The sequence below is a fragment of the Fringilla coelebs genome (assembly GCF_963513975.1).
Source record: "Fringilla coelebs genome assembly, chromosome: Z".
NCBI classification, from domain to species: Eukaryota; Metazoa; Chordata; class Aves; order Passeriformes; family Fringillidae; genus Fringilla; species Fringilla coelebs.
Window position 1 is genome coordinate 70,868,768 of NC_140031.1, and position 27,350 is coordinate 70,896,117.

General features: G+C 39.9%; 1 protein-coding gene across 1 annotated transcript; it reads left to right on the forward strand.

Moving 5' to 3' along the window:
• The first annotated feature begins 6,471 nt into the window (after window positions 1-6,471).
• On the forward strand, window positions 6,472-27,306 carry DCP2 (decapping mRNA 2). The gene is made up of 11 exons (XM_084225340.1): window positions 6,472-6,550; window positions 11,750-11,901; window positions 13,592-13,719; window positions 14,125-14,223; window positions 15,673-15,825; window positions 17,415-17,527; window positions 17,634-17,741; window positions 18,485-18,608; window positions 19,142-19,252; window positions 20,926-20,977; window positions 21,675-27,306. Exons 1-11 carry the CDS (start codon window positions 6,498-6,500, stop codon window positions 21,836-21,838), a joined length of 1,257 nt encoding a protein of 418 aa, XP_084081466.1. The 5' UTR covers window positions 6,472-6,497; the 3' UTR covers window positions 21,839-27,306.
• The last annotated feature ends 44 nt before the right edge of the window (window positions 27,307-27,350 follow it).

Sequence of the window (27,350 nt, forward strand, 5' to 3'; positions counted from 1 at the left end):
ACTTTCATCTCCAAACAGAGGGCTGAAGGTAGCAATCGATGTCCCCACTTAGCCTTCACTTCTGAGAAGAAGCACAACAGTCTAAGATCCTTGACCCTCCTCCTATGCCATGAGTTCCACCCTTTCCTTTTCCTTTCTTTGTCTGCTGGATTCATCCGATACACCTTGAGTTTTACATAGAATGTGGGGGACTGTTGGGACTGGAATTAAATAGCATGAAGAGATATACTGATGCTTTCAAATTAATAAAGATTAGTAATAGTGCCAGATAGCCTTAAGAAATGGTCCTTTACAAGATCTGTGAGAGTTAATTCTTGGCTTCAAGCAGATTCTACAAAATTCTACACTTTAATTTAAAATACAGCAATATTAAAAATTCTAGCAACTCAAGTGAGATTGCCTTTTTGTCCAGTATATAGACACTGTTGTGTAGAAACTCCCTGCTTTATAAGGACACTGTAATGTTCCAATGTGCCTAAGGGTTAAAAGTGAAACAAGGTAAGCATCACCAAAGGTTACAGAAAGCAGTGTCACTCTCATTTTACTTATGATTATGCTGGATGTGGAGAAAGTACAGGACCTGCTAAATTCTAAATAAGCAATTCTCAAACTGAAGGTTTGCAGACTTAGATAATTGTTTGCAGGAGTGCAAAAGCCTCGTGGAAAATTATTTTGGTCTTCTGGGATTTGTTTCTCTCTCATGCTCACTCTCTTTGCACTTAATAAGGTCCCTCTAAAAATTTGGGATTTTTTCCTCATACCTGTAAGACTGAAGGACTGAGGAAGAGAGCAGGTAAGACACAAAAGTATTATAGAAAAGAGAATTTAATAAGAATTTAAAACCAATTAAATTTCTGCTGAGTTTTCATAATAACTGCCTACTTTTTTCTTCTTTTATTTAAAACTAAACTATGAAACATGGCATTAATAGCTCCCCCAGCTGATCTGTGCTAGACAAATGTTTTCAGTGCAGTACAGTGTGCTGTGTAAACTCTTTATAGCAGTAAGATGTATAACTGTTTTGTTTAAGATACCAATGAGAAAAATGAGTTTTGAGAAGAAAGAAATGGGAAAGTTAAAGACAAATAAAGATAGGGTACTATACTAAAAATATCAAGAGTCTTCCAGCTCAATATGGAGAACATGCTGCATTGGGCAGCGGTCCATCATGTTCCCACAAAAACCTGAAAATATGAATGGGAAAGAAATATTGTAGCTTGAAAGATCTAGAGTGGAAGGTTAAAGGCGTATTGCAGGACTTGCAGGAAAGGAAGAAAATTAGAAAAATGTTGCAAAACTCCCCCATGGAGGACCAAGAGGATAAGTGCCTTTCCACCTATAAAGATTTGAAAGCAGCAGTGTCCTATACACCAGAACCAAAGCACATGCAGCAGTAGCCCATTTGTCCAGGCTACCCAGCCACTATCTGTAGGTTGCCATGAAGTACCAGAGCTGACATCTAAAGTCACAGGCTGCAGGACACCTGGGCTGGGAGGGTAACTGTACCCTCAGAATGACAGGCTGCCTATCCTGCCTGCTGAGGGCTGTGCTATGAAACAAACTAATAGAAAACAGTGTATTACAGGGTTATGTCCTTTTAATGATACTCCATTCTTCAATTTCCCTTTTTGTGTCCTAATTTTTTCTCTACCTTTATTCTTCCAGTTAACACAAATCCATATCTTTACTTTTTCTCTTTGATGTTTTAAGCTATTTAATCTGATTTTTAGGATCAGACTGGCCTAGCCACTAGATAATATCTCTTACTTCAACTGTCTTCAACACACTTCAACTGTCTTTTCACTCTCAGCTGAAGGAGTGGTCCACTGTTACAATCAAGCCAGAGTTAAAGGTCAGCTCGTGGCTTTAGCACAGGTGTGTGCTTCATGGACTCACAGAATGGTTTGGGTTGGAAGGGACCCTAAAGCTCATCTTATTCTGACCCCCCTGCCATGGGCAGGGACACCTCCTACTAGACCAGGTTGTTAGACCCCTGCCCAACCTGGCCTTAAACACTTCCAGGGAGAGGGCATCAACAACTTTTCTGGGCAATCTCTGCCAGGGCCACACCACTCTGACAGTTAAGAGTTTTTTTCACAACACTTAATCTAAACTTACTTTCTTTGTTTAAAACCATTCCTCCTTGTCCTGTCATTACATGCCTTTGCAAAAAGTCTTTCCACATCTTTCTTGTAGGCTCCCTTTAGGTACAAGAAGGTGCCATAAGCTCTCCCTTGGGCTTCTCTTCTCCAGGCTGAACAACCCCATCTCTCAACCTGGCTTTTCAGGAGAGGTGGTCCCGTCCCCTGATCATCCTTGTGGTCCTCTGGACTCACTCCAGCAGGTCCATGTCCTGCTGATATTGGGGGTCCCAGAGCTGGACTTCCTCCAACAGTCTGCTTGACTTGGAGTTTGAATGGATGACCACATGCCAAGGGCTGTGTGTGTTACCTGGGCCATCTGGCTAGGCATGTGTGAGATCAGTGTTGCCTAAACAAACCCTCTTGTCTTGACCTGTAGTGTGTCATGTCAGGTATGTACAGCAATGCACATGTTATTGCCATTAAGTTCATGATTACCTGCAAAGTCTTAGATCATAAATTATTTAATGTGATTATGAAAGCACTGTAATGTTAGGAAAAGCCCAGTTCAGAGTCTTCTGAACAGGCTCACCACAGTTCTCTATACATAAAGTAACCAAATGATTGCTGGCTTACTTTTTCTGTGTGTTTCCTATCTCCTCTGCAAGGTTCAGAGAACCTCTCCAAGGTTTAGGTACCATTATTCATCCAAGTCTGCAAATGAGTGCATCTTATTAGTTATTATGATGCCTGTGCATCACCACAAGTGTGGTCCTTTCTATGGTGCTTCTCACTTAATAAAAACATTCCAGATTATTTTCAGATCTTTATGGTTCCCTTTCCTTTACAGTCAGGAAACTGAGATGAACACAGATTTAAGCCTAAATTTTCATTAACTTTTGTGTGGGCGATTTGCTTTACCTAAAACTTGCTTCAACACATTTTAAGTGTTTATGTTTCTCCACATGGGTTATAAGGGACTGGTTCTACAGTATATCACTGTCCTCCTGATGGCCTGTGCTAGCTCTTCACTCACCTTTTACCATGTAACACATGGAGCAAAGCAGGGCAGTACTTCGTGCATTGTCTCCTTGCATACAAATTTGACCCAAAATACCAGCTTGTAGAAACTGCGGGTGCTGAGCTCATACTGCTTACAGAAGGTATTGCTTTTCAGTCCACTTACCTCCCACCTCCATCCTTTGTTGGAGATTTTACTATAGAATCTGTTTATTAAAGGGCTGAGTGGAATTCATGCCTTTTTTTTGATTACTTAGGCAAGCTGAAGTCTGCAATCTCGTTTGCAGACTCTGAAGGTTCTGCCTCAGTCTTTATTCTAATTCACATAAATTGCAAATAAATGTTTATTGAGTTACAGATATGGCTGGATCTTGGTATCTGAGAGTGCCTTCCTATCCAATGCAATTCTCACTTTGGTGAGATTCTCCAAGCAAAACTTCATCCACTTTCAGCTCTTGCTTGTCCTGTTGCAATCCAACTCCTTTTCTGAGATCCCTTTCTGAATGTGCAAATGGCTGGCCCCTGTTTTATTTTCTGCCACCTGCTCTCCTTGCTCAGTGCAAACAGACAACAACATTATTTTCCAAATATCTTATTGCTACCTTTCGGACTGCCAAGCCTGACTGATAAGCAGTGATTAAAAACAAGTTTGACTACATCACTGAGTGATTCTGCACATTGATTTGAGCTGTGAGGCGTTTTGAGTACTGAGTGAGCTTCTCTGTGTTATGCCTGGCCTTCCTACTCAATTGCCCTTGAAGTTTGACAGGCACTACTTTGGCACCAAAGCATACAAGTCCCCTGGAGGATTTATCTTTGGGGAAATATAACCTGAATGTGTCAGCTTTAACTCAACTTGCTTCATGTGAGCTAACGGGTAAAAGGAGTGCATGTTAGTTTGTCAAAGAAATTAGAAAACACACAGCAAGAAAAAGAAACTACAATGATACACAACTCCAAATCCTACTTATTATCCAATATTATGAACATATTTTTTTCTTATGTTCATGTTCTGGCTAACCTAGTCTTCCAGCAATGTCTCCAAAGTGGAGCAAGCAGAAAGTTCAAATGTGTCTGTCCTCTCTCTCCATCCTGGAACACTGTCTACAAACTTCCATTACGTTCTTGAGGTAGTACATTCTCATATGTTAAGGATCTGTATATCCAAGAGTGATTTGTAACTTAGGTAACATTTCACATATTTGTTTCTTCATTTTATCAGGTTGGGTATTTTTCAGAAACCATGACAGGGCTAGAAGTACCATAGATGGCATGAGATGTCAAAGTGCATTTTCTAAGACACTTTTTTTCGTCTTTATCAATTGCAGGAGCTCCTACAAAAGGAGGTGGTACTCCCATGTGGTAACAAATCCACATGGGTGATGGGGACCAGGACATGGAGAGCAGTTTGTGAATGTAGCAAAGCAGGGAAAAACAGTAGCAGCAAGAGTATCCTGATACCTGAAATAATCAGGATGATACAACTTCTAAAGAACCTCCTACATCTACTCTTTCTGGTAAAAAACGGAGCTTTTTGGATTCCTGAGCAATGGGATTGATCAGTTTAAACTCAGATCATTCCAGCCATTCCTCTGTCTAGACATATCAATAGTACTGTTAGTGGACTTTACTTTCCCTAACAAAGTACTTCTGTAAGTCAGTGTTAAAGTGATCCACCCATCACCTCCAAGCATCACAGCAATAAAGGGAGTGGAGCAAAAGTCACTGTCAAATGCACTTAGTGGAGTTTGCTCATGAGTGAGACACCACTATGTGTAAATACTACTGCTTCAGCTCCTACTAAGACAGGACTCCAAAGTCTTCTACAGTATTGTTCTTTCTACACCTGGTTGAACGCCCTTTCCTTGTACTTCTGGAGCTATCATGGAGCCTCCTGTTCTTTGTTATATTTCTGGAAAAGAGGCAAAGGATACATCTCACTTTTTGTGCCTGTCAGTAACTGAACTGTGAATGTACATACTTTTTGTGTCTTCAGGGTAATGCCGGACTGGTGTTTCTGTCTGCTGGTTTTGACTAGGGCAGAGCTAATTAGCTAGCATGCAGCCTTATTTAGGATGTGTGCTAAACACAGTGTTGATTATATTCCATACCATATAGCATCATTATCAGGATAAAAGGCTGTGGGGAGAACGAAAGGGGGGGCATTCAGAGTGGTGGCATTTGTCTCCCCGAGTCACTGTTACACATGATGGATCCCCATTCTAGAGATGGCTGAACACCTGCCCGGTCACGGGAAGCAGTGAAGTAATTTCTTGTTTTTCTTTCTTGTGCGTGCAGCTTTTGCATTCCCCACAGTTTAATAGGCAATACTAATAACGTACTAGACAATTTAGTCTTTATCTCAACCAACGAGTTTTCTCACTTCGCTCATTTTCTCCCCAATCCCGCTGAGGGAAGGGGCAGCCAGACGGAGCTCAGGCAGTTTGGCGAGGAAAGGAAGGGGAAGAACAAGAGGAGAAATGCGTCAAATACTCGCTGCAACTTAAAATCACAGGCTGCGATGCCAGCCGCAGCTGCCGAGGAGAGAGCAGCGATACCCTCTGCCGGCAGGGAGGCTCCTCCGGGAATGCCACCGGAGCCGGTTTTGTTTCGCGGAATGACAGAATTATTCCCTTCCGGAGATGATCCCCTCCAGCCCCCCGCCACCAAGGCACGGTCACCTGGAGCAGGTGACACAGGAACGCGTCCGGGGGTGTTTGAATGTCTCCAGAGGCAGCCCTCCCCAGGCAGCGGTTCCAGAGCTCTGCCACCCCTCAAACGCGACGAAGTTCTTCATATTGCGGCGGAACTTCCCGTATTTTAGTTTATGGCCACGGCTCCTCGTCCTGTCGCTGGGCACCACCCTCCTGGCACCCGCCTTGGAGGGATTTACAAGCATTGATGAGATCCCCTCTGTCTTCTCCAGACTAAACAGACCCAGCTCCCGCTGCCCTTCCTCACAAGGCAGAGATGTCCCACACCATCCTCATCTTCATGGCCTCTGATGGACCCTCTCCCGTGGCTCTCTGTCTCTGCGCTGAGGAGCCAAAGCTGGACACAGCACCCCAGCTGTGCCTCACCGGGTCCGGGTCCGGGTCCCGCTGTCCGGCTGTCGGATCCCGCTGTCCCGTCCCGCTGTCCCCTTCCGTGACCCGCCGCGCCGCGCTATCAGCGCGCCAGCGGCGACCCCGCCCCACGTCGCCCATTGGCCGTCCGCGATCACCTGAGCACGTCGATCCCGCCCTCCGCCCCGCCCCATTGGCCGCCGCTCCGCCAGTGGCGGGAGCCGATTGGCCCCGGGAGCCGCCGCTCCGCCGCCCCCCCGCAGCGCGGCCCCGCCCCCGCCGCTTCCCTGCGCCCCGGCCTCCGCCGCGTCGGGATGAGCCGCGCTTCCCCATGGAGACCAAACGGGCCGAGATCCCCAGCAGCGTCCTGGACGACCTATGCAGGTACGGCCGTGGGGCGGGGGCGGCCCCGGGGCTGCGGTGCCGCTGCTGCCGGAGGGCGGGAAGGGCGCCTGACCCTGCCCGCGCTCGGGGCGCGGGGCCCGAGATGCTCGAGACATTGAGGGGGTGCGGAGCCACCCGGGCCGAGGGGCGGCTTTGGCCGTCCCGCGGCGGCCGGGAAGCGGAAGGACCAGGCTCGGCCCGTTCCCCCCGTGCCCGAGGCTCCTCCCTCCCCATGGAATCCGTCCTGGAAGGGCGGGAAGGCTGCCCGCGGCACCCTCTGGACCTGGTGTGGGGCTGCTCCGGCGGCGGTCCGGGAGCCGAGCGCACGGGGGAAGTGGAAGAACATTGTTTGTGGGGATTTCTTGCGGGGTTTGGGCCGGAAAAGGTAGAACTGCGTCGGCGGTGTTTGCGCAGGTGAAGGAAGAGCTGGGAGCGTGGGGCTGGCGTGACGTGTAGCCGAGCACTGGGGTGGTACTGGGTGCTCCCAGGTCTGGTTCGCTTGGAAGGGGTGGCAGGGGGTCCCTTCTGGGGAGTTACCTCTGCTGGAAGGGAACGTGCCAGCGGCGGAAAGGGAAGAGCCACGGGGCACCCTTCCGTGTGAAGCTGCCCTCTCCTGCTTGTCCGTTCTTTCAGAGCGAAATGCTTATCTCGTTCCAGGGGCTTTGCGTTTGAATTTTCATAAAGCGTGGATTCTGTGTTTTCTAAAAGGGCCAAGTTGCGTTTTACCGCCTACGGTCTCAACTTCTGATCGTCTGTGGTGTGGCCCTTCAAACTTTGTAATTTGTCTGTCATCCCCAGAATGTGATGACACAAACTGCATGTGATATTTAGCATGAAATAATCCTTCTATTTTACCATCTCCGAGGGACTCCTTATGAGGTATTTATGTAAAAGAGGGAAAAGTTAGTGAAGAGGAAAGACATCCCACTTACTGTAATTACAGTTTTCAAATGAGTGAAAATGTTTAGAAGTGAGAATATCACAGGAAGGTAGGACTGTCCTGCTCAGTATTGTTTTGCACTTGTCTAAATGCAAGAGTCAGAGTTTGTGATAGACATGTAAATTTTCAATTCCCTAAATCTGGTCTCTGAAGCATGTTTGTGTTTCCATTGTGTCTCCTTTGGGCTCCCTGCAGAGAGAGGAACTTGCTTTTCAGATCCCTGTCCATATATGATACAAGATTTAAGACTTCTCCAAAAAATCCAGAGAGGAATTGCAGTGATTACAAAACTGATACAGCCTGTTAGTGTCACTTCCATGGGGTGACTGATAGAAAGGCACATGAGTATTTGAATCTTACATTGTAATAGGATCAGTCCCAGTGTTGTACTATATTTCTTTGAGATACTGTAATCTTCTATCTTATAAATGGCGTTTTGTATTGTAATTCTGTTGATGTTATGTGTTATAAAAATAGCTGTAATTTCCTACATTCTTCAATCTATACGTGATATTAGTGGGAATTTTGGTAGAAAGTGGAGGGTGATTTTTCCTACTCAGTTGCTGGGTATTGTTAAATAACAAGTTACAGGTATCCGTGTCAGTTTTTGTCATGCTGCCTTGTGCTATGGGGTTGCTTAACTGAGTAAAGTGGATGTGCAGAGACTTAATGTGGGTTTAGCAGCTTCTTGAAACTTCCTTTGTCTTGTAAACAAATACTTTTACCCCATCTTTTGACTTCCAGACTATGGTTGGTTCACCTTGCTCAAGTGGCCAGATGCTCACCCAGCCAACCAAAAAAGAACATTTGAAAAATGTTTCTGCATCCTTGTTTTTCCCAGGAAAACTTCATGTCGGCTTCATCCTTTCATTCTCTATTCTCCTCTACCTCCTCCCCTGCAAGCAGCTCAGGGGATGGGGGTTGTGGCAGTCTGTAACACATCCTCTCTGGGGCTCCTTCCCTCTTATGCTCTGCCTCTTCTCCAGTGTGGGATCACTCCCACTGGCTGAGGCTCCTTCAGGACATATCCATCTGCTCCAGCACGTGATACTCCACAGGCTGTAGGATGGACATCTCCTCTTCCTTTTTCTTCTCCAACTCTGGTGTTTGCACTGCTGTTTCTTGCTGTTTTTTTCACTTCCTCTGCCTGTCTGGCATTTTTGTCCTTATAATACACTTCCCCACAGGCACCACCATCTCAGCTGCTGCCTCCAGCTGTGTCCCACAGTCTGTCCAGCATTAGCCCATCACTGCCAGCATCTGGCAGCTATGCCTAGAACAACCTAGAGATGCCTGTTTTAGCGCTTCAGTCACTCCAAGTAACTTAGAAATTAACTTCTTGATTAATAAGTATCATTGTACTTGGCTTTGCTATTGTTCTCTAAGCCTAATCCCTGACATATTCTTACTCCTCTTTGACACTGCTGCATATTTTATCTTTAGATTTATGTTCACCTGCAGTGCTGGGGCAAGAAAATATCATCAACTGGATGTAATGTAGGCTTTTAAGTTTTTATCTTTTAGTTACAGCAGCTTTACAGATAAGGGATCTTTTCAGCAGTCAGAATAGAGCCTTCAAAAGAAATTGGGAGTGGTAGTGCCAATTGAAAATTGGGAAGTGGTAAAATGTTGATATGAATAAGATTATTTATGCAAGGGAGAATCACAGAGTGCTTTGGGTTGAAGATAATCTCATCCCAGCCCCTCTGCCAAAAACAGGGACACTTTCTAGACCAGGTTGCTACTGAACACTTCCAGGGACAGGCCATCCACAACTTCTCTGGGCAGTGTGTACCAGTGTCTCATGACCCTCACAAGTGCAAAATTTTTTTTGTGTTATCTAAACTTTCCCTTTTTCTCTTTAAAGCCATTCCCCCTTGTCCTGTCACTATGATATAGTAAAAAGCCCCTCTCCAGCTCTCTTGTAGACCCCATGAGGTCCTGGAAGGCCTCAGAAAAGAGGCCCTATCCTCTTTTATTGGGGTTCCTACAGCTGGACACAATGCTTCAGGTGAGGTCTCACCACAACAGAATAAATGGTGAGAATCACCTCCCTCAATCTGCTGTACCCACTGTGTTCCATCAAAAGAATGGGCTGGGAGCTCACAGTGTCAGATCATGTCAAGATTCTCATCCATCAACACCTCAAATCCTCCTCCCCAGAGCTGCTCTCCATCCATTCTCTGATCTGACTGTGTTTGCATTGTGCTTGGGATTGTCCCAACCCAGGGACAGTGCCTTGCACTTGGCCGTGTTGAAATTCACCAGGTTCACACAGACTCCTTCTCAGGCCTTCCAAGGTCTTTAAGTGTATCTGGCCAAGGCCCTCTTTCTGTGTGAAAATTGGATAGGAAGATGAGAAATAAAAGCATAATAAATAAATAAAGCATACAAGGCTACAAACCAAACAGAGGAATGATAAGGAAGGCGGTAGTGAAAACCAAACCCAGCAGCTGGTTGATAAGGGGGTATAGGAATGTTCATTCCAGCAAGTTTATCTGAGTATGGGCCTACTCCTGGAAAACAGAAAACACTGGAGGAATCAGAATGAAAAAATGTTTAGACACAGACCTAAGAAATCAGAAGTAGACACAATGACAAGGAGCAAACCTGTTGATTGCACTAATTGACCAACTGCCAAGAAACCGCAGGCATTGCTTTTGGGAATATCAGCCTGGCCTTTGTGTCTGGTTGGGCTTTTAGACCTGGGGGTATCCCACACTCTGGGTTGAGAGGAGTGCCACAGGAGAAGAGAAGCAGGGAGGAACAAAGGAAGGATAGGTAGAAAGGGGTATAAAAGAGGCTGGCTGTAAAACTGGGCAAGTTAGTACACTTCTCTGTCTGACCCTTCTGCCCAAGTGTCACATACTGTCCTATCTTACATCTTCTTAGTAAATATTTATTTTTGTCTGGATAATTGCACTCTCTATCCCCTGTATATGTGTGCTCCAAGGATGAAGTGACAGCTGCTGATGGGAGCTATGTGTGAGATTGGGCAAGGTATCAGCTGCTGGAGTGAGGGAGCAGGTCTCAGTGCCATCCACTCCCAGGAGGGGGTCTCAGCTTCCAGTGTCTGGAGTGGCAATGATGAGTGTCCTGGAAACCAGCTTCTGTGGGGGAAGTGGTGTGAGTGAGGGCAGTGAGGGGCAGAGCACAGCCAGGACTGTGAGTCACCGCCCATGCGCTGGGTAGGAAGGGGATGCGTGCCTTCCTCAGACCTGTTGTGCATGTGTTCTCACTAACAAACTTCAAACTGGACCATCTGGTGGGGCAGGGATCTGTGTGAGGGGTGTGAGGGTCTGGGATCTGGGCTGGGCTATGGGGTGGAAAAGGAGACCTGTGCTAGTACTTGGTGGACCTGTGAATGTGCCTGGAAGCCTGGGGAGTATCAGGTGTGTGCCTGCAGCAGTGACCTTCTGCCTCTGTCCTTGGCCAGGCTGCCTTAGAGAGGCAACCACTTCTGAGATACTGTGACAATTCATACTTGTCAAATTTTAAGTAAAGATACAGTATTTCTGCTTTGAGCAGTGATATATTATGCACTTTTGGAATTTAGGTAGTTGCACTTAGGAGCTGAATGTCAAAGATCTCCATCAAATGATTTAAGTTCAGTGGGGTGTACGACCTTAAATTTCTAAAAAGGAAGTTCTGCTTTTGATACAAATACATAAATGAATAAAGCTTCTTCTGCTTTACTAAAAAGGGCTATCGCACAGTGCTGCTTAAACTTTTATCTCAATGACTCTGTGTGCCTGTATCTGGGCTAAACTCAATTGTCCATGTTCAGTTTCAGACTGAGGAAATTTGTAGGATCATATTGAATCTTAAAATCGATGTAAATTATTAGTTTACTGTGTTTTTAAGTGAAAATATATAACTATGTTCAAGTTGTGTCCTGAAAAAAATCGCACTGAAATATTGTATCAGAGTTTGCAGATGTTCTTTAATGGACATGTAAAAATGCTTTCATTTTTGTAACACAGCCATTTAATTAGGTTGTCTTCACACTCCCTGTTTTCACAACAGTAAATTTACTTAGTATATTGTAATTGATTTTTCTGAAAGATCATAATAATCCATTTTCCTTCTTGACTTTAAAAACTGTATTTTACTTTGTGAAAACTTTTTACTGTCCTTTTGGAACATGACGAGGATCTGGAAGTCTGTTGTTATGTGCTAATGGATCAAGAATTGTACTGTTGCAATGTTTTATTGTTAGCTGTAATTTGGCTAATCTTACTCTTTTTCTTTCCTGGCAGCCGATTTATTTTGCACATTCCAAGTGAAGAGAGAGACAATGCAATCAGAGTGTGTTTTCAGATTGAACTTGCCCATTGGTTTTATTTGGATTTCTACATGCAAAACACACCAGGATTACCTCAGTGTGGGATAAGAGACTTTGCTAAAGCTGATATCCTTTTTATTACTCTGATTGTTTTCTGTCTGGTGGTAAAGTGCAAACTAAATATTGTTAACGATATTTCATAGTATGATAATGTCAGTTCATGTGTTAATGATTAAAAGTTGGTATTGCTAGGTATGTGATGTTACTGAGTTCACTGCTTCCATAATTTTGTGGCACCCACAAAAGAGATGTTTCTTGGACTGCTAAAGATCTATGGAAAATGGTCTGTATCTGACATTTGAGGATTTTTTTCTCATGGTTGCACTTTGCATGCTAGGTTGGTTTCAAGGGTGAGCTGTTGGTGCTCACAGTTTATTAATTTTCAGGTAACTAGTGACATAAATGTTAAAGTAGTTGAAGGTGGTATTTGTTCTGCCATGGGCAGTGGTATGTGTTTGTTGGAAGTTTCCGTAGAGTAGAAACTGCATTTTTACTGAATTCAAATGGTTGGCCTCTGCTTTTTTTGTTGCTTGCAAGAGCTGCTGGAATGTGTACTATCTAGTTTTTGCTAGAGAAAACTTTGTGGCTTTCATCCAGCAAGCGTTTTAGTTTTAGCCTTGTCCCATATGTTCTTGATCTAAAATTGAAATATTGCTTCTAGCTTTGAGGGTAATATTATCCATGCTTTCACTACGTAACATACTTATCTGTTAGTTTCCTAATATATATTTACTTTGAAACACTACAGCTTTTAACAGGGAACTGTAAATATATGGTCATATTATGTTGGTTGATGTTATGCTGTTATTTTATATAAGTTTTTAATTATAAATGGATTTTCAGACCAACAAAATTCTCCTAGTAATTGTAGGCAGTGCAGAAGAAATGCAGTGTAATAGATGTTATATATTCATTAATACTTCCCTTTCTAGCCCATATTTGCCACAAATATTAGTTCTGCTGCAGTGTATTTTTAAGTATTCAGCTGTGAAGTATTTTTTATTGGTAGTATAATATATGTAATTTATAATATTAATGCTTTGATTAAGGACTTGTAGATTTTCTCTCAAAATTTTAGAGTTATAGAGGTTGTTTGTATTTTCTCTGCATGGTGAGTTTTGATAAAGTGTATTAGAATTTTGATTTCTGTAACTATATGTCATTAATTTTTTTTTTTTTTGCATAATAAGTACTGAAGATAGGATTATGTGCCATAATCTTAACAAATGATTGTGGCAGAAATATATTCCCATTTATTTCAAGCATAAGAAACTGATTTTTTTTCGGTCTTGCTCACTTCAAAATTAAGAAAATGTGTTTGCAAGTAATACATATTCAAAATAACTGTTATGGGTTTTTTTTGTCCAAAATTACCTTCCTTCAAACAATCAATCAGCCTTGTGCAATCTTTTTTCTTATTTTTTGTTTTGTTTTGTTTTGTTTGTTTTGTTTTGTTGGGGTTTGTTTTGTTGGGTGTCTTTTTTTGTTTGGTTGGTTTGGGGTTTTTGTTTTTTGGTTTTTATTTCATTTATTTAGATTGCTTTGTATAGGAATTGCTGAATTACTTGATGCACTCTGACTTTCAGTGTTTGGTAGTGGATTATTTGTAATATTTTTTTTCTTCCAAGAGAATTTTATCTTGAAGGGACTTAGGGGAGGGAGTGTTTACTTTAAATTTGGAGTGCATATCTTTTGTATTTGGTATGTACTTTGGAACTGGCTGCTTAAGTTTATCTTCCTTAACATGCTGCTATACTCTTCAATCACTGCCCCTTTTTACTGCCTCAAGGTGAAGATGTACAAAAGGTTTTAGATGAGTGGAAAGAATACAAAATGGGAGTGCCAACCTATGGTGCAATTATCCTTGATGAGACACTTGAAAATGTAAGTATGGAAATAGTTGTGAAGGACTGTCTAGAGGGAGGGATGGCGTATGCTGGCAGAAGTAATTCTTTGTTGTTTACATTTTTCTTCTGAAGAAATTTACATTCACTGTCAGATTTGCAGAGATCTGACAGTTACTTGATGTTGGTGGCTGTGTACAGAAATATAATATGTGAGTCAGTAAACACACTGCTGCGTGCTTTCCTTCAGAGATTTTATTTTTTTATTCTGAGTAATGTGTTTCTGTAAAATATTTCACCATTCTTGCTAGAACACAGAAAACCTAATGGTTTCCTTCCTTAAGGCTAACATATTCTTTTGGAGAACAAGGTTGAGGGAAGACATTTAATGAAATTCGTTAGAACACCTGCATGTTTGACAGTTGCATTCCCTTGTATTTTGTAGGTTCTTTTGGTTCAGGGCTATTTAGCAAAATCTGGTTGGGGATTTCCAAAAGGGAAAGTAAATAAAGAAGAGGCACCTCATGACTGTGCTGCTAGAGAGGTAAGTTATATCAACTCCTTTAAGATAAAGAAATGAAATTTTGAGGAAATCAGGATATATGTGTTGGGTGAAAAGGCACTTTAATTAGGTAATCCTGTTATTGAAATTGTCTGAATAAATAGTTTGTTCTTGCAGTCATCTTCTGGTGCCTTTCTGAGTTCCAAAATGATAATCAAGGTTGAGGTTATATATTTTTAAAAAAAAAAGTTTGTTTCACATTCTTTTGCACTAATGTGCTAAATGAAGTGAGTACTATTTTTAAAGTTCTCTGTTGAACTGTAAATTTACATTTAAGTATTACTTGTGGTGTTTGGGAAATCTTATGTAATTTATGGCTTTTGGTGTATTAATTTCAAGGGTCACCATAACTGTAAAAACATGGAGAAATGGGAATTTAGCCTATGTACACTGGTCTGTGTAAAGAGGCTAAAGAGCTGGAGGTTGTAGAATTTCATGTTAAAAATTGTAAAGAACTTTACTTTTCCATTTTTCAGTTATTTTCAGGAACAAGAACAAAATCAATGTATATTACAAGTAAAATCTGAAAAATAAAATAATCTGTATTTATTGCTCCTGGAGACTTAGATATGTAGTGAAGCTGCATATTCAATATGGCCTGTAAAAGAATATTACTGGTACAAATTCACTGTTCATTCAGCATAATACATCTGGAGTTTTTGAGAGGGAAAATTAAGATGAGGGAAAGTAGTATGATGCATTTAGTGTTCTTCAGTTGGACTGAATCAGTATCTAAGAAATCACAGGGTTTTGGGGTTTTTTTTGTTTGTTTGTTTTAAGTATGCCTATCAAGGATAAACTAGACAGCTACGTTAAGAAGGAAATGCATGAAGTGTATTTTCCTCTTTACTTCAAGTTATGCCAGCAAACACATTAAAGGGGGCACAGTTACACTGGGGAAAAAAATCTTTTGACGGTGTTGTTAATTTGAAAAATCTATTTATATTTCACTAGTGAACAGCACTGTTGTTACCATCTTTATTCAAATAGGTTTGATTATCATTGTGGGTAGACTGACAATTTATTTTATATCTGAAGTAATTCTTTTAGCTTCTTTCACTGGAATCAGTACAGATCTGAAACCATAAGATTCATCTGTGTAAAATCTAATTGAAGAGGTCTATGCTTGGCAGTGCCTACAGAGTTCAGTAGTACCTCAGAAGTTGATAAGGACTAACCACATCCATATTAATAAATTGCTACATGAAGGTGTAATAGAAATTGTTTCAACTTGCCTAACAGGTTTGCAGGCTCAGAGAAATTTAAAGCATGTAGATCCTTTTTCTATTTCTGAGCAAATCTCTATGTGTTTTTCCCAGCAACTTTCATGGATATATCTGAAAAATAGTCATTCCTGAGCTTGTGGTAATAGATTGTGAAAGGATAGCTCTGAATACACACACACACTAATTTCATCTAAATACTTCTCAGGTGTTTGAAGAAACTGGGTTTGACATAAAAGATTATATCTGCAAAGAGGACTACATAGAGCTGCGAATCAATGATCAGTTAGCACGGCTGTACATCATTCCTGGAGTTCCCAAGAACACGAAATTCAACCCCAAAACTAGAAGGGAAATTCGGGTACGTGCTACCTTGTCTGAATCTATAGGAACTTTGCAGAAGTTGCTTTTTAAAGCCAGTAGTGTGTAACATAATGAACCCACTAAGCACAATGAGCACCTTAAATGCTAGGTACCAGTGGCATCTCTGCACTGTAGGGTTTTGTGTTGACTTCTTGCAGTTCACCTGCAAGTCTGATACTTGACCATCTGTCTGACATCTCCATTCATGATAAAAAGACAATAGACCGTGCTGCTAAAAGACAGTTCTCTTCCTCTCTTAGGTGGTGTATATATAAATAATTTCATATTATTCCTAGTTACGGGTGCAAATGTAGCTATATATTCTCAAGTTGTAATTATTAGTTGGGGACATGCTAAAGCCTACATATCAAAAGGACAAACTAAGGATTGTTTTCTTTCTTTCATGTCTAATACCTTCAGATTTAAAAAATAGTATATTTTAAGGAGGAAGTTGGGAAGGGAACAGAAAAAGGGAATTATTTTGGGTGTATTGTGTACCATTAGGCTTTTAAAAGGTGTTGTTAAAGCGAAAGACAAAGGCTCAGGTAGCAACTTGTTGGAACCTTTGTCAGTGATATCTGTAATCTTTGAAGTTCAAATATTTTTTTCCTTTATGGCAGTTCAGTTCAAAACAGCCGTATTTCCATGCAGACTGTGTCACTAACAGGGCATTTTGCTTTCTAGATAAAGAAAATATTTGACTGGACAGGACTTAATTTCTTGCATTATAGATCTGTTTTTTTTAAATACGACATAAGATGAAATTTGAGGGTTTTTAAAAATATGCAGCAAATATGGTACTTTGTAGAACAGTGACCATATGTGTGGGAATGTTGAAGAGTTCTTGCAGTGACAGAGTTTTGAAGCTTTGTCTTCATCTGATCTAATGCCACCAGGCAGGCTGGTTTTGTACTGCCTGTAGAACTGTATTGAAGACTTGTTCCATTTGTAACTTATTTCCATAATTTGCATCTTGTATGGACCTGGGGCTTTCAGAGTAGATTCTGTGATAGCAAATCTCATGTGGGTTCTTCTACATTGTCTTGGTCAGAGTTCCTGATTTTGTTCCCCATTCTGCTAAGTATACAGTTGTAACTATTAAAACTATAACATATAAACAATAACACAAATTCCATCTTTTCCATCCTATCCCCATTCTTTTTTCTTTTATAACAAAACCTGAAACTTACTGTCAAACTAAACACCCTTCTTATTTTGAATGGGTATTGGTGGTCCAGTATTGATCACACTTCAAGTAAAAAGTTTTTGAAAGTTATTCAAAGCCTGTACATTTATATATGGCATTCTGTGTGCAGTGGTTTGGTTGTTTTGTTTATGAAACTCTTATTCAGAATTTAGTTGCTGATTAATACCTTTCATATTTTAGGTGTGATATCATGCAATTTTGTGCTGTACCATCTGCTACTGTAGTGGCAGTTGGAAGAGTTAATTAACCTTTTGTGAAAAATGCTGTTGTGGCCCATTAATTTAAGTCTTCCATGGTAATTTTCTAACTAAGGGAAATAATTGTAAAATTCTGCTACAGCTACAATAGAGGGTATTTGATTTTATTTCTTGTTTTTCTAGAATATTGAGTGGTTTTCCATCAACAAATTACCATGCCACAGAAATGACATGACCCCAAAGTCCAAGCTGGGTTTGGCACCTAACAAATTTTTTATGGCAATTCCCTTCATCAGGTATGTTTGAGATGAGGCAAATGCTAGGCCAGGATCTTTAAAAAACTTTAAATTCTTTAGATTTGTTTTGGTAAGTAGATCTTGTTGTACTACTCCTTGCTCACAGGCCGTTGAGGGAATGGATTTCCCGAAGGAATGGAGATTCCTCAGACAGTGACAATGGTTTTTCATCTGCAGGGAGCACACCCTCTAAGCCCAACTTGGAAAAAGCTAGGTAAGAACCAGGTCAGTTTAACATCTCTATATTCTTTCTTACAAAACACTGGTCCTACAAATATGACAATATTATACAATGACAATTCTATGCAATACTGCTTGTTCTTTTTTCTTTCTCCAAGGATTTGTGTTCCAGTTATAGGTAAATAACAGAAAAATTAACATAGATGTATATCATAGACTTGAAAGTAAGGTGAGAAGTTAATTAATGTGTTGATACACAGGTGTCAGAATTGAGATTATTTCCTCAGTCTTGTTTATGGGAATCAAAAAAAACCAGAAGCTAAAGCAAGTAGATAACTTCCAGTGCTTCAAGTTCAATATTTTTGGCACTTCTGCACAGGAAAAGTAGGACTCTCCAAAGTAAGTAAAGTAATCTAAGAAGTGCTAGATAAAACCTGTGGCAATCAGTAGGGGAACATGTGCTGCTGGCTTTAGATTCAGCTGAGTGAAAAGTGGTAGAGCAAATGTTGAAACCTGTAGTCCCTATGAGAGGATTTCAGTAATTTGAGCCAGGGCAACACCAACACTGAGGACAACAGGACAAATGTTAATGTGAACTTGGTCTCTTGTCTGTGGAGAATGCAAATGGCAGTGAGCATTGTTAGAGTTTCCATACTAGGTTACTTAAGATTGTCTTCCAGATTGTTCTCAGAAAGCAAAAACTTTTTTTAATATTTGTCTTCTGCTCTCAGTAGACTTGAAGTTGTGTTGTAAACTGTCTTTGTTTTCCTGTACTAGATCCAAACTTCGCTGTAGTCAGCAGGTGTTTACAGATGGCTTATCAGGAGAGCACTTGGTGAAGCCAAAACAGCCACAGAAGCCATATAATCATCCTGAGGTGTCTGAAGTTTTGAAAGTAAAGGTAGGTTGTTTGTTAGGTACTCATATGCATCTGGACTATTTAAAACAGATGTCTTTGTTCATAAGGATTTCCTCTCTAGGACAAAACCAGTGAATTTCATCTCCAGAGAATGCAAAAATAGAAACATGAGAGTGGGGGAATACTCTTGGGAATTTTTTGATTTATCTCACACTAGAAGTGGTGGTATCAGGTAGCAATTGTGTTGTTTCATGTACAGATAAGAATTAGTACTTGCTGTTTTGCTGGTATCTCTAGTATATCTGCATCAGTGCATTCACTGAACTCAATTGATTGTGTAATAATTCTGTCATATTCAATGCAAGAGAGAATGAGTAACAGTTGATGTCCCTGTAGCTTGAGTGTATGCTTGGTCAATTATTGGTGGGCTTCAGTTTTTCTGGAGAAAAACCAACTGTTTACATGTTTTGAAGTTACTTGGAGGGAAGTTTTAGTTACTAAGTAGGAAACGTCAATGCAATGATGTCCAATTCTGCCATTTAAACTCTTCTCTCTACTTGTTTTGGACTTAACAGCAGAGTCAGAGCCTGAGGAGCAATGGCAGAAAGCAAAATCAAGACACTTCCAGCCAAAAGAAGCGAACAAATGGACTGCACAGTCAACCAGTTAAACAAAACCATACCTTGGTAAGAAACATGCAGTGTCTGTGTCAGTAATAGGTTCTAGTAATGCTTAACAAATGTCCAGGACAATGTTCTGCTAAAACAAAGGATTGTACCTATCTTTCAAGAGTATGTTTGATCAGAGTATTTGATCCATGCTTGTAGATGTATAACATTTCTTACCTTGTATGCGTATACATCCATAAACAAGCATACTAAATTTCAAAGTCTGCATTTTGGAAGTAATTTTAGCTTTTAAAAATTTGTCAGCTGTTTCAGTACACAATCCTGCAGCTGTCCAGGTTCCTGTCATGTAAAAGCCTTCTGTGGTGTCTAGTAATAACTCAGTGTAGTACACATCTTATTTATTCATGTGTGATGTCTTACTGTAAGCATGGGGTTTTGTTATGCAACCCTCAGAAAATGGTGATGTAAATACTTATTATTTCCCTTCTCTGCAGCAAAAAATGTTGAGACACAGATTTGGCTTGGATATCAGAATCTCATATAGTTTTTCAATTATACAGTAGAGCTGGTTACAGCAGTTTGTAAATTTCAGTGTCGCACTGTTTGTGTTTTACTTTCCCTTGCAGTTACTAATTGTGTTTGTCCAGTTCTCAGTGGGAGTTGACTCGCTGGGCTGTACTCTCTCTTGTAGTTGAATGTGCTCTTGATTCCCTGTTTTTTATGGTTCTTCAGTATACTTTGTTGACTTTTGTGCAGCAGTGAGCCCCCAGTTCTGTGTGCAGCTCAGCTGGCTTGTCCAGGCTTGAGTTTTTCTTGTTTACAGGCTTTAAACTAGATTCTTCCCATTCTGGTTTGTGGTTATTTCCTTCTTTCTCTTATTCATGTAAACATACAGAAACCATAGGCTTGTCCTAAAGTCTTCACTGCAGCAAAAAATGATTAGTTATGTTTGAGTCTGAGTGTAGAAGAGTGAATTGACTGCCCAGAAATTTACATGGATAGGAAAAAACTGTAATGGTAATCTGTAAGGTCTTCATGGAGATAATTGTTAATGCTCCACAGTTACTTTGCAGGCTTTTCACAAACTTTTCTAAATACTTCTCTTTTTCTGTTTTACTTGTGTTTTCATGATGGCCAGTCTTCTGAAGTTTAAATATTTTGTGTCCAGTGATAATTTTCTGATGTAATTTAAAGGCAGGAAACTCCTAATTTGCAGAGAGTGCAAAGAGCCATATTTTTTTTTGTACCTGTGTACTTACAGCAGCAATACCTGGGGCTAAAAAATTCCTCCCTGGAGAGTTTTGAGTTTGTGTCTTTAATGCTTAATTTAGTTGGCAGTAGCAACATGTTTGCAAATATATTCCCCTTCCCTCTTTTGGGACAAGCTCATTGAAGAGTGGGCTTATGCATGCACAATGTTGATTACACACTATCATATACAAAAACCCTTCTGTCTTAAAACAGTTGGAAAGTATTCAGAATTTTCCCCTAAACTCTGCATTTTAGAAATGTTTTAGTGACTGTTAAAAGGTTGCATGATTCTGAAAGACTCGTGGATTTAAAGCATGTTTGCTACATCAAGTAATGTGACAGAATTAATGCTGAGTTAGAGGTAAAATAATTCAGACATGAGGTGTGTCAAAGCAAACCAGCATGCCTGTTAAATGATCCTTAAATATAATGCCATTTCTTTATCAAAATGTGTAATGTATGGTCATTCTCTTCGCCAGAAATGTGAAAAAAGGCTTAATCCAAGAAGACTTCAAGATAACTTTGAAACAGGCAAGTGCAGTCAGAATTTTCATCCACTGTCTTGTGCTAGAGGCTGAAGGCACCTGAATAATGATGGTGGAGGGCTTTTCCTCATGCCAACCTTCCAAATCTTATAAAGCCATGTTTTTCCAAGGTAGTCTGAGGTTTTGTTTGTTTTTAAATGAAAAAGATACTGTTTCATGTTGGTCTTGCAATTCGTCTCTTTAATTGTTAAGACTGACTGATACACCAGGTGGCTGAGTGAAAAAGTAACTAAAAGCTGGTTTAGGAAAATAGCATCTGAGTCAACACATTGCTGGTAATTGAGTGTGTTTTAGGGCTTTCTGTCCTGCTAGTAATAAGCTGCAGCACAGTGCACACAGCTCTTTACTTACTGCTCAGGAACAGTGCCATTTTTTTTTCTCCTTATTAAGAAGTGGCTATTGAGAAATGAAACAGTATTATATGTGTAAAATATTTGTATATGTATGTGGCTATTGAAAGTGTTTCCAGATTGCAGTGAATTTCAAGACTTATTCTAGCCTCTAAACAACTTGTAAATATGGCTGGTTTGAGTTACCTTCTTCTCTTTATGACGAAACATACAGGTTTTGTTATAAATATTAATTGAATATATTTTTGAGGTATGGCTTTGTGTTGTTACAGATACTTTTATTGGCAACGGCCCATTTAAAATTTGTTTCATACTTTTTTTCTTTTTAAGCAGAAGCAGCATATGAGATGTGTTGCTCCAGTGAAGACGCACTGCCAGAACATGTAGATGGACATTCTGTGGCATGCAATGGCCATTACAAATTTGTTTTTTCATCAAGAGCTTTCTTGAGTTTCAAGTTTGACCATGATGCCATAATGAAAAGTTTTGACCTCTGACAGCAAACTTATTAAGAATAAGAATCAGACTTGCCTGTTGCAATTGAGGGGGTTTCTTATCCAGCCTTACTCTTTCTCAGGAGTTTTTTATTTTGTTTTGTTTGTTTGTTTTTAAATGCAATGCAGGGACTGACTGCTGGTTTGGAAGGGTTTGTTCTCTTTGCAGTATGGGAGTGGCATAGTCAAGTGTTGCACTTTAAATGCAGTCTAGCCTTTGTCCACAAAAGTACCTTTCCAATGTTCAGTTCACTTGTTCCTAGCTGTGCATTAGAGGGCATTCTTTTTACTTGTGTTTTATTTTTTTGTGGTTTAAATTTTTTTTTATTGTAACTTGCTGTGTGTTTTTTAGAATGTCTTTGACTTTTTTTTAACTGTTGGAGTATACCAGCTTGCTAACTTTTTAACTGTTCTGATGTAAATTATTGGACTTGTTTGTCATTATTTTGTAGAACATTGCAATATTATGCAGTGGCAATGAAACTAATTCTCAGAGGACACCTCTGTCCTACTGATTTTGAAACCAAGTTGCACATTTCAAACCTAGTCTCAGCCTGTCATCCTTTCTCTGTACTGATTGTTTGCCCCAGATACCTTCCCTCCTTCACACTGATAGTTTTTGTTGGCTGGCAATCACTAGTACTTGAGTCAAATCTATAGCATGTTGACTTTTTGTACTTACTCTTCCTTGGTCTTTGATAATGACACTCAAACTGGGTAAAACTCAGCCCTTAAAAGTGTCTAACTTAGCTCTTGTGCACTGCCCACAGCTGCATAAGAAGAAGTTACAAAGCAGCTGCTCGTGAAAAAAGAGAAGCTTAAACTTGTCTGTGAGAGGTAACTTGTGTAGAATTTATACTGAATGTAAATAAGCCTCTGTAGATCTCGCTGAGGAGGAAGGCAGGTGCATGGGTAATAGAGGCATTGTGTGACACTGAACAGCTTAATCAGGCTTCCAATAACTTTTCCAAGGGTGTTCAGTATTGTATCCTGTGCTGTTGTCCTCAGATCTCTTGTGTAGTGTATCTGCTCTGTATATATCTGGTAGTATTGAATTGCACTTGCAGTTAGCATTTAAATGATCTAGCCTCAGTCATTTTCAGCTACAGTGCTTTCTTAGCAAAACATGAGAGATGGGGTGGGGATTGAGGGGAGGAATAAAAAACCTGTAAGAGTTGGGGTGATGAGCTGTTACATCACCTGCAGGTCCGTGGGTTTTGAGCATCTCTGTTGCGGTGGAGAGAAATGCACTGAAATAATTTGTCACAGCAGCTTGTGATAGCAAGCATGTCCCAGATTTAAAAATGAACTTTTCTCTAGAATAGAGGTAATTGATAACTTGATAGGTTGAATGAACTACACCCTTGTAGTGTATCTACATGCACTGAGTTTTTATGCAACTCATATATGTCATCCAAAACCAAAATCCTGGTCTTCCTTCAACCACCCTACTTCATATACCCTACCTAGTGTTTTCTTCAGAAATAGCTTTAGAACTTTCTCCTGGTTTATTCACCTGCCTGGCATCAGGTGATTTGGAACTCTAATGCTGTAATAATTTTGGCCATGGGAGTGTTTAACTTCTGTATCAGTCAACAGGAGAAATGGACTACAGCATTTCCTCCTTCTGGAGGACAAGGGTTCTGAGGGCCTTGTTTTTCAAGACCAAATTGTGAAATAGCTCAATCTAGCTTTGACTTTTTTTCTTTCTTCTTTTTTGTTTTGTTTTGTTTAGTTTTTTTGTTTTTGTTTGGTTTGGGGTTTTTTTTTTGTTTTTACTTTAATGTATCCAAAGGCCATACAATGACAAAGAAGAGTAGTTGAGAGGGTAGGATAATGCTGGAGGAGGTTACGTTATTCAGCTTCAGGTGAAAACTAATCTTTAGTTACTTTGTGCTATTTTAGTTGATTTCCCAGCAAAAGTGCCTTTACTCATGGTGAGGCAGAAGTTTGTATCATATCCTGAGGCTGCTACTGCCTGTGGAGCTAATAGGACTCTCCTAAGGCATAATTAAATAATGGGCTGTGGAAATCTTTTTATAAATAAGTTGACTTTTCAGATAAATTAGTTATAGATAGTGCTCTGTGAAATAATGGGGATGTTGATGAAACAGTGAACTTGGAGCATCTGTCATCTGTTTGGGAAGTCCTGTCCCAGGCAAGAGGAAATCTTCAGAACAATGGAAGCATGTTCTATGAATTGGAGATGCTGGCTGCCCTCTGTTTACTGTGTAATTTTTTCTTCTTAGTGAAAGGTTGGTTTAGTATAAGAGACATTGGTTGCTTCATGAAGCAACTCAAAGTGAAGCTTATACATATGTCATTCATTTTAGTAAACCTAGCCTTAATGTGAGTTGCAAATAAATGTGATAAATATGCAATAACTTACTTCTTTGTATAAGGGTACAATTTCCTGTAGTAGCATTGCTTTCTGCTTTCTTAGTAAGGTTTATCGTAAAACTATGTAAATGTGGTGGCATGTGATCCACTTGGTGGGTTCCAACATGCCCTGCACCGTGAACATTTTGTTTACTGTTGTTTATGTTCTTATTTCACCATCCCTTTATAATTGTATTTCTAAGTTTAGAAGTACTGTTTACATTATCTTCCATAAAACAGTGAAGAAATAGCAAGTGAGATACAGGCTTTAGTTCTGTGAGTTTTTACTTTACAGGAGCTAGACACAGGGAAATAGGAACTGTTTGTCCGACTCGAGAGCTGGTGTTGAGATACTTGAAAAACAAACACTGTCAATTTGAGAATGCTGCCATATTAGGGGTTATTCAGATAATGAACGGCTAGTCAGTGTTCTTGGAATCAACTTGCAGAGTAAACAAATATTTAGCAAAAAACCCTACAGCTGTGTAGTGCTAGGAATCTGGTACTAGTGTGCAGTTTCTAGTACTGCATCAACTCCCTGCTTTAGCATGAGGTTTTTAGCATGTCTCCTCAGAATGCTTCTATACTTTGACCTTGGACTGAAGAGTGGCCTGCCCAGTTAGTTAAGTGACTGAAGTGCTGCTGAATTCAGCTCCTTGATGTACAAAAATCATTTAGCTTTTGAAAGTAACTGTGTCTTACATAGTTTGAAGTCTGGCAACAGTGGTTCTGGGAAGGAGAGGGGGAAATAGCTTTATTTATTGCACAATCAGAGTATTATTTTTTAACACAATGTAAATTCTTTAGACAAAACATGCATAAATTGTTTCTAATGAAATTTTGGGCCTAATCACTGTTCCAGGCTTCTGTGCTGTGCTTCAAAGTTCCTGAACTAATTTGGTGATTTGAGAAAAATACTTAGTGATTTTCTTTCACTTACCTGTGGCAGTTACAGATGTAACAGTTCCTTTTAAAAACAAGGCAGGCTTCGGGTCTGGCTACTTCTAACATACTTGCTCTCAGATTGTAATTTCAGATAAGAACTCAGTTCTTCCAACCTTTTCTTAATGTGGTCATTTGCTTTTGCACTCATGCCATTATGGTGTGAAGAGCAAAGAGCCTACATTAAGAATCCAAACTCCAATATCCTGTGGTGCAGGACAGCACTGCTGCTCCACGGGTAACTGCCCAGTTGTGGGATCAGTGGGCTGCTTAATCCTCAGATACTTGGGGTTTTGTTACAAATTCTGAGCAACAGGTTTCTTTTCCAGAGGTAAAGCCAGGTGCCTTCATGTTTGAAGTTAGGAGGTTATATTCTAAATGTGTTAGGAAGCTCATAGTTATTGAGAATTAGTAGAATAGTCTCTTTTGTTGATACTGATTTCTGTAAATAAACCTATTTTAAGTCTTGCACTGTAAATGTTAAATAATCTGGTGCTTATACACAACTTCATAATTTCAAATTGTTTTTGTTATTACAATATTTCAGCTTTTGAAACAACCAAAATTATTTAAGATATGGTAAATTTATACAAACTAACTGAAGGTGCTTTTACAGTAAATTAGACTTAGAAACTCTTCCATAATAGGTTTTTGTTCATATGCATATATAGCAATAGTGTAGTCAAGAATGGAAGTAGGCTAAATGCTAGTATTTGCACTGTTCTTAATCCCATACGTAAGCACTGATAGATGCAGTAGGTTTCGTGCTATGTGTGCATTTCACTTTTTCATGTAGCTTGTGAACTTAAAAGGAAGCCAACATTAAACAACAATGACATTGACCATATTCAAGATTGTACCAGAGGCACTATTCCAGATTGGTAACAGTACAATAAAACAAAATACTTGGGGTTTGTCTTTCCATTGAAAATGTTAGGTTTAGCAAGACTTAACTTTTTGTACAGATTAAGCTTTACAGAAACCCTTATCTTTAAATTGTTCTCAGCTCTGGCTGCTTTTGGGAAGTCAAAAGTGTCTTTGAGTCCTCCTTCAATTCTTCCAGGAAAAAAAATGCTTCCTTTTAAGTAATTGTTAACATTTCACAGAGTACAGAATGTTTAAATTTGGAAAGGTGTGAAATGGATTTTACTGAAAACAGAATATTTTGTAATTTCTAAGCATTTATATTGTTGATCAGAAGAACTAGCTTCTTGTTTCCAGTATGGGTTACAGTTCAGTGCCTTTAAGAAAATGATTACAGCTCATGGAGCATTAATCATTTTAAAATAAGGCATTCATAGCTTTTTAAGAAAACACATCCTGCAAACACAGTTCTCTATGACACATTTCCAGTGGTGAGAAGAACTTTGCAAAATTTTTTAAGCATGTTTTATCAAAATTACTAAACTGTGGGGATGAAATTTGTATCTTACTGGTTGGGTACATAACTTTGTTATGCAGAAAATGTATGGAAAACTGCATGATTAAGAGCTCTCAGCAAATACTTCTCACGCCAATACTTGCAACAGAACTTTACTGTGTCTGCATGGCACTGCACTATGTGGAAGTTTAACTTCATCCCTGAGGAGCAGTTTAGCTGGGTTTGCAAGGCACTTTTACCATTAAAAAGCAAAAAGACCCCCCAGAATAAGGTGTGGGGTTGTTAATTCAGGCAGAATGCTTGACTGGTGTTCATGTTCCAGGACCCAGACTTGGGTATTGCTTCCAAACGATGACACTTTTCAGGGCAGCACTGCATGCCTCACAGAAAACCAGAGCCAGTGCTTTGTGGTGTAGCTCAGGCATGAAGGGTTATGTCTTCCTCCTGTTTGTTAAAGCTCAAGAACTTGATCTGTTTTCCTCTGTGTGTAAGTGGCACATTGGTGCTCATTAAGTAGAAAGTATGTACAGCTAAAGAGTTAAAATCATTACAGATTTTGTACAACTTCCATTATGTTCTTTTGAAGAAAGTTTGCATTAGTCAGCTCTTCAATTGTATTAAGTAGAATCTGTAACTACCTGTAACATCTACTGTACTGATGATTGTGATTTTGTTTGTTATAAATTGATTCAAAACTGAAGCACACCATTTAGGAGACTATGACTAAGTTAACATTTTCTTCTATATTGTTATTTTTTCCTCTGTAAAATTAAATTACTTTATAAATAAACGTATTGAAGTACTGAAGTATGA

Excerpts from the sequence above, each read along its gene's own strand:
- DCP2 (XM_084225340.1), top strand. The coding sequence starts at position 6,498 with ATGGAGACCAAACGGGCCGAGATCCCCAGCAGCGTCCTGGACGACCTA. Across the intron at positions 11,902-13,591 it reads AAGAGACTTTGCTAAAGCTG|TCTTCAATCACTGCCCCTTT; the intron begins ATATCCTTTTTA and ends ATGCTGCTATAC. Across the intron at positions 17,742-18,484 it reads CCCAACTTGGAAAAAGCTAG|ATCCAAACTTCGCTGTAGTC; the intron begins GTAAGAACCAGG and ends TTCCTGTACTAG.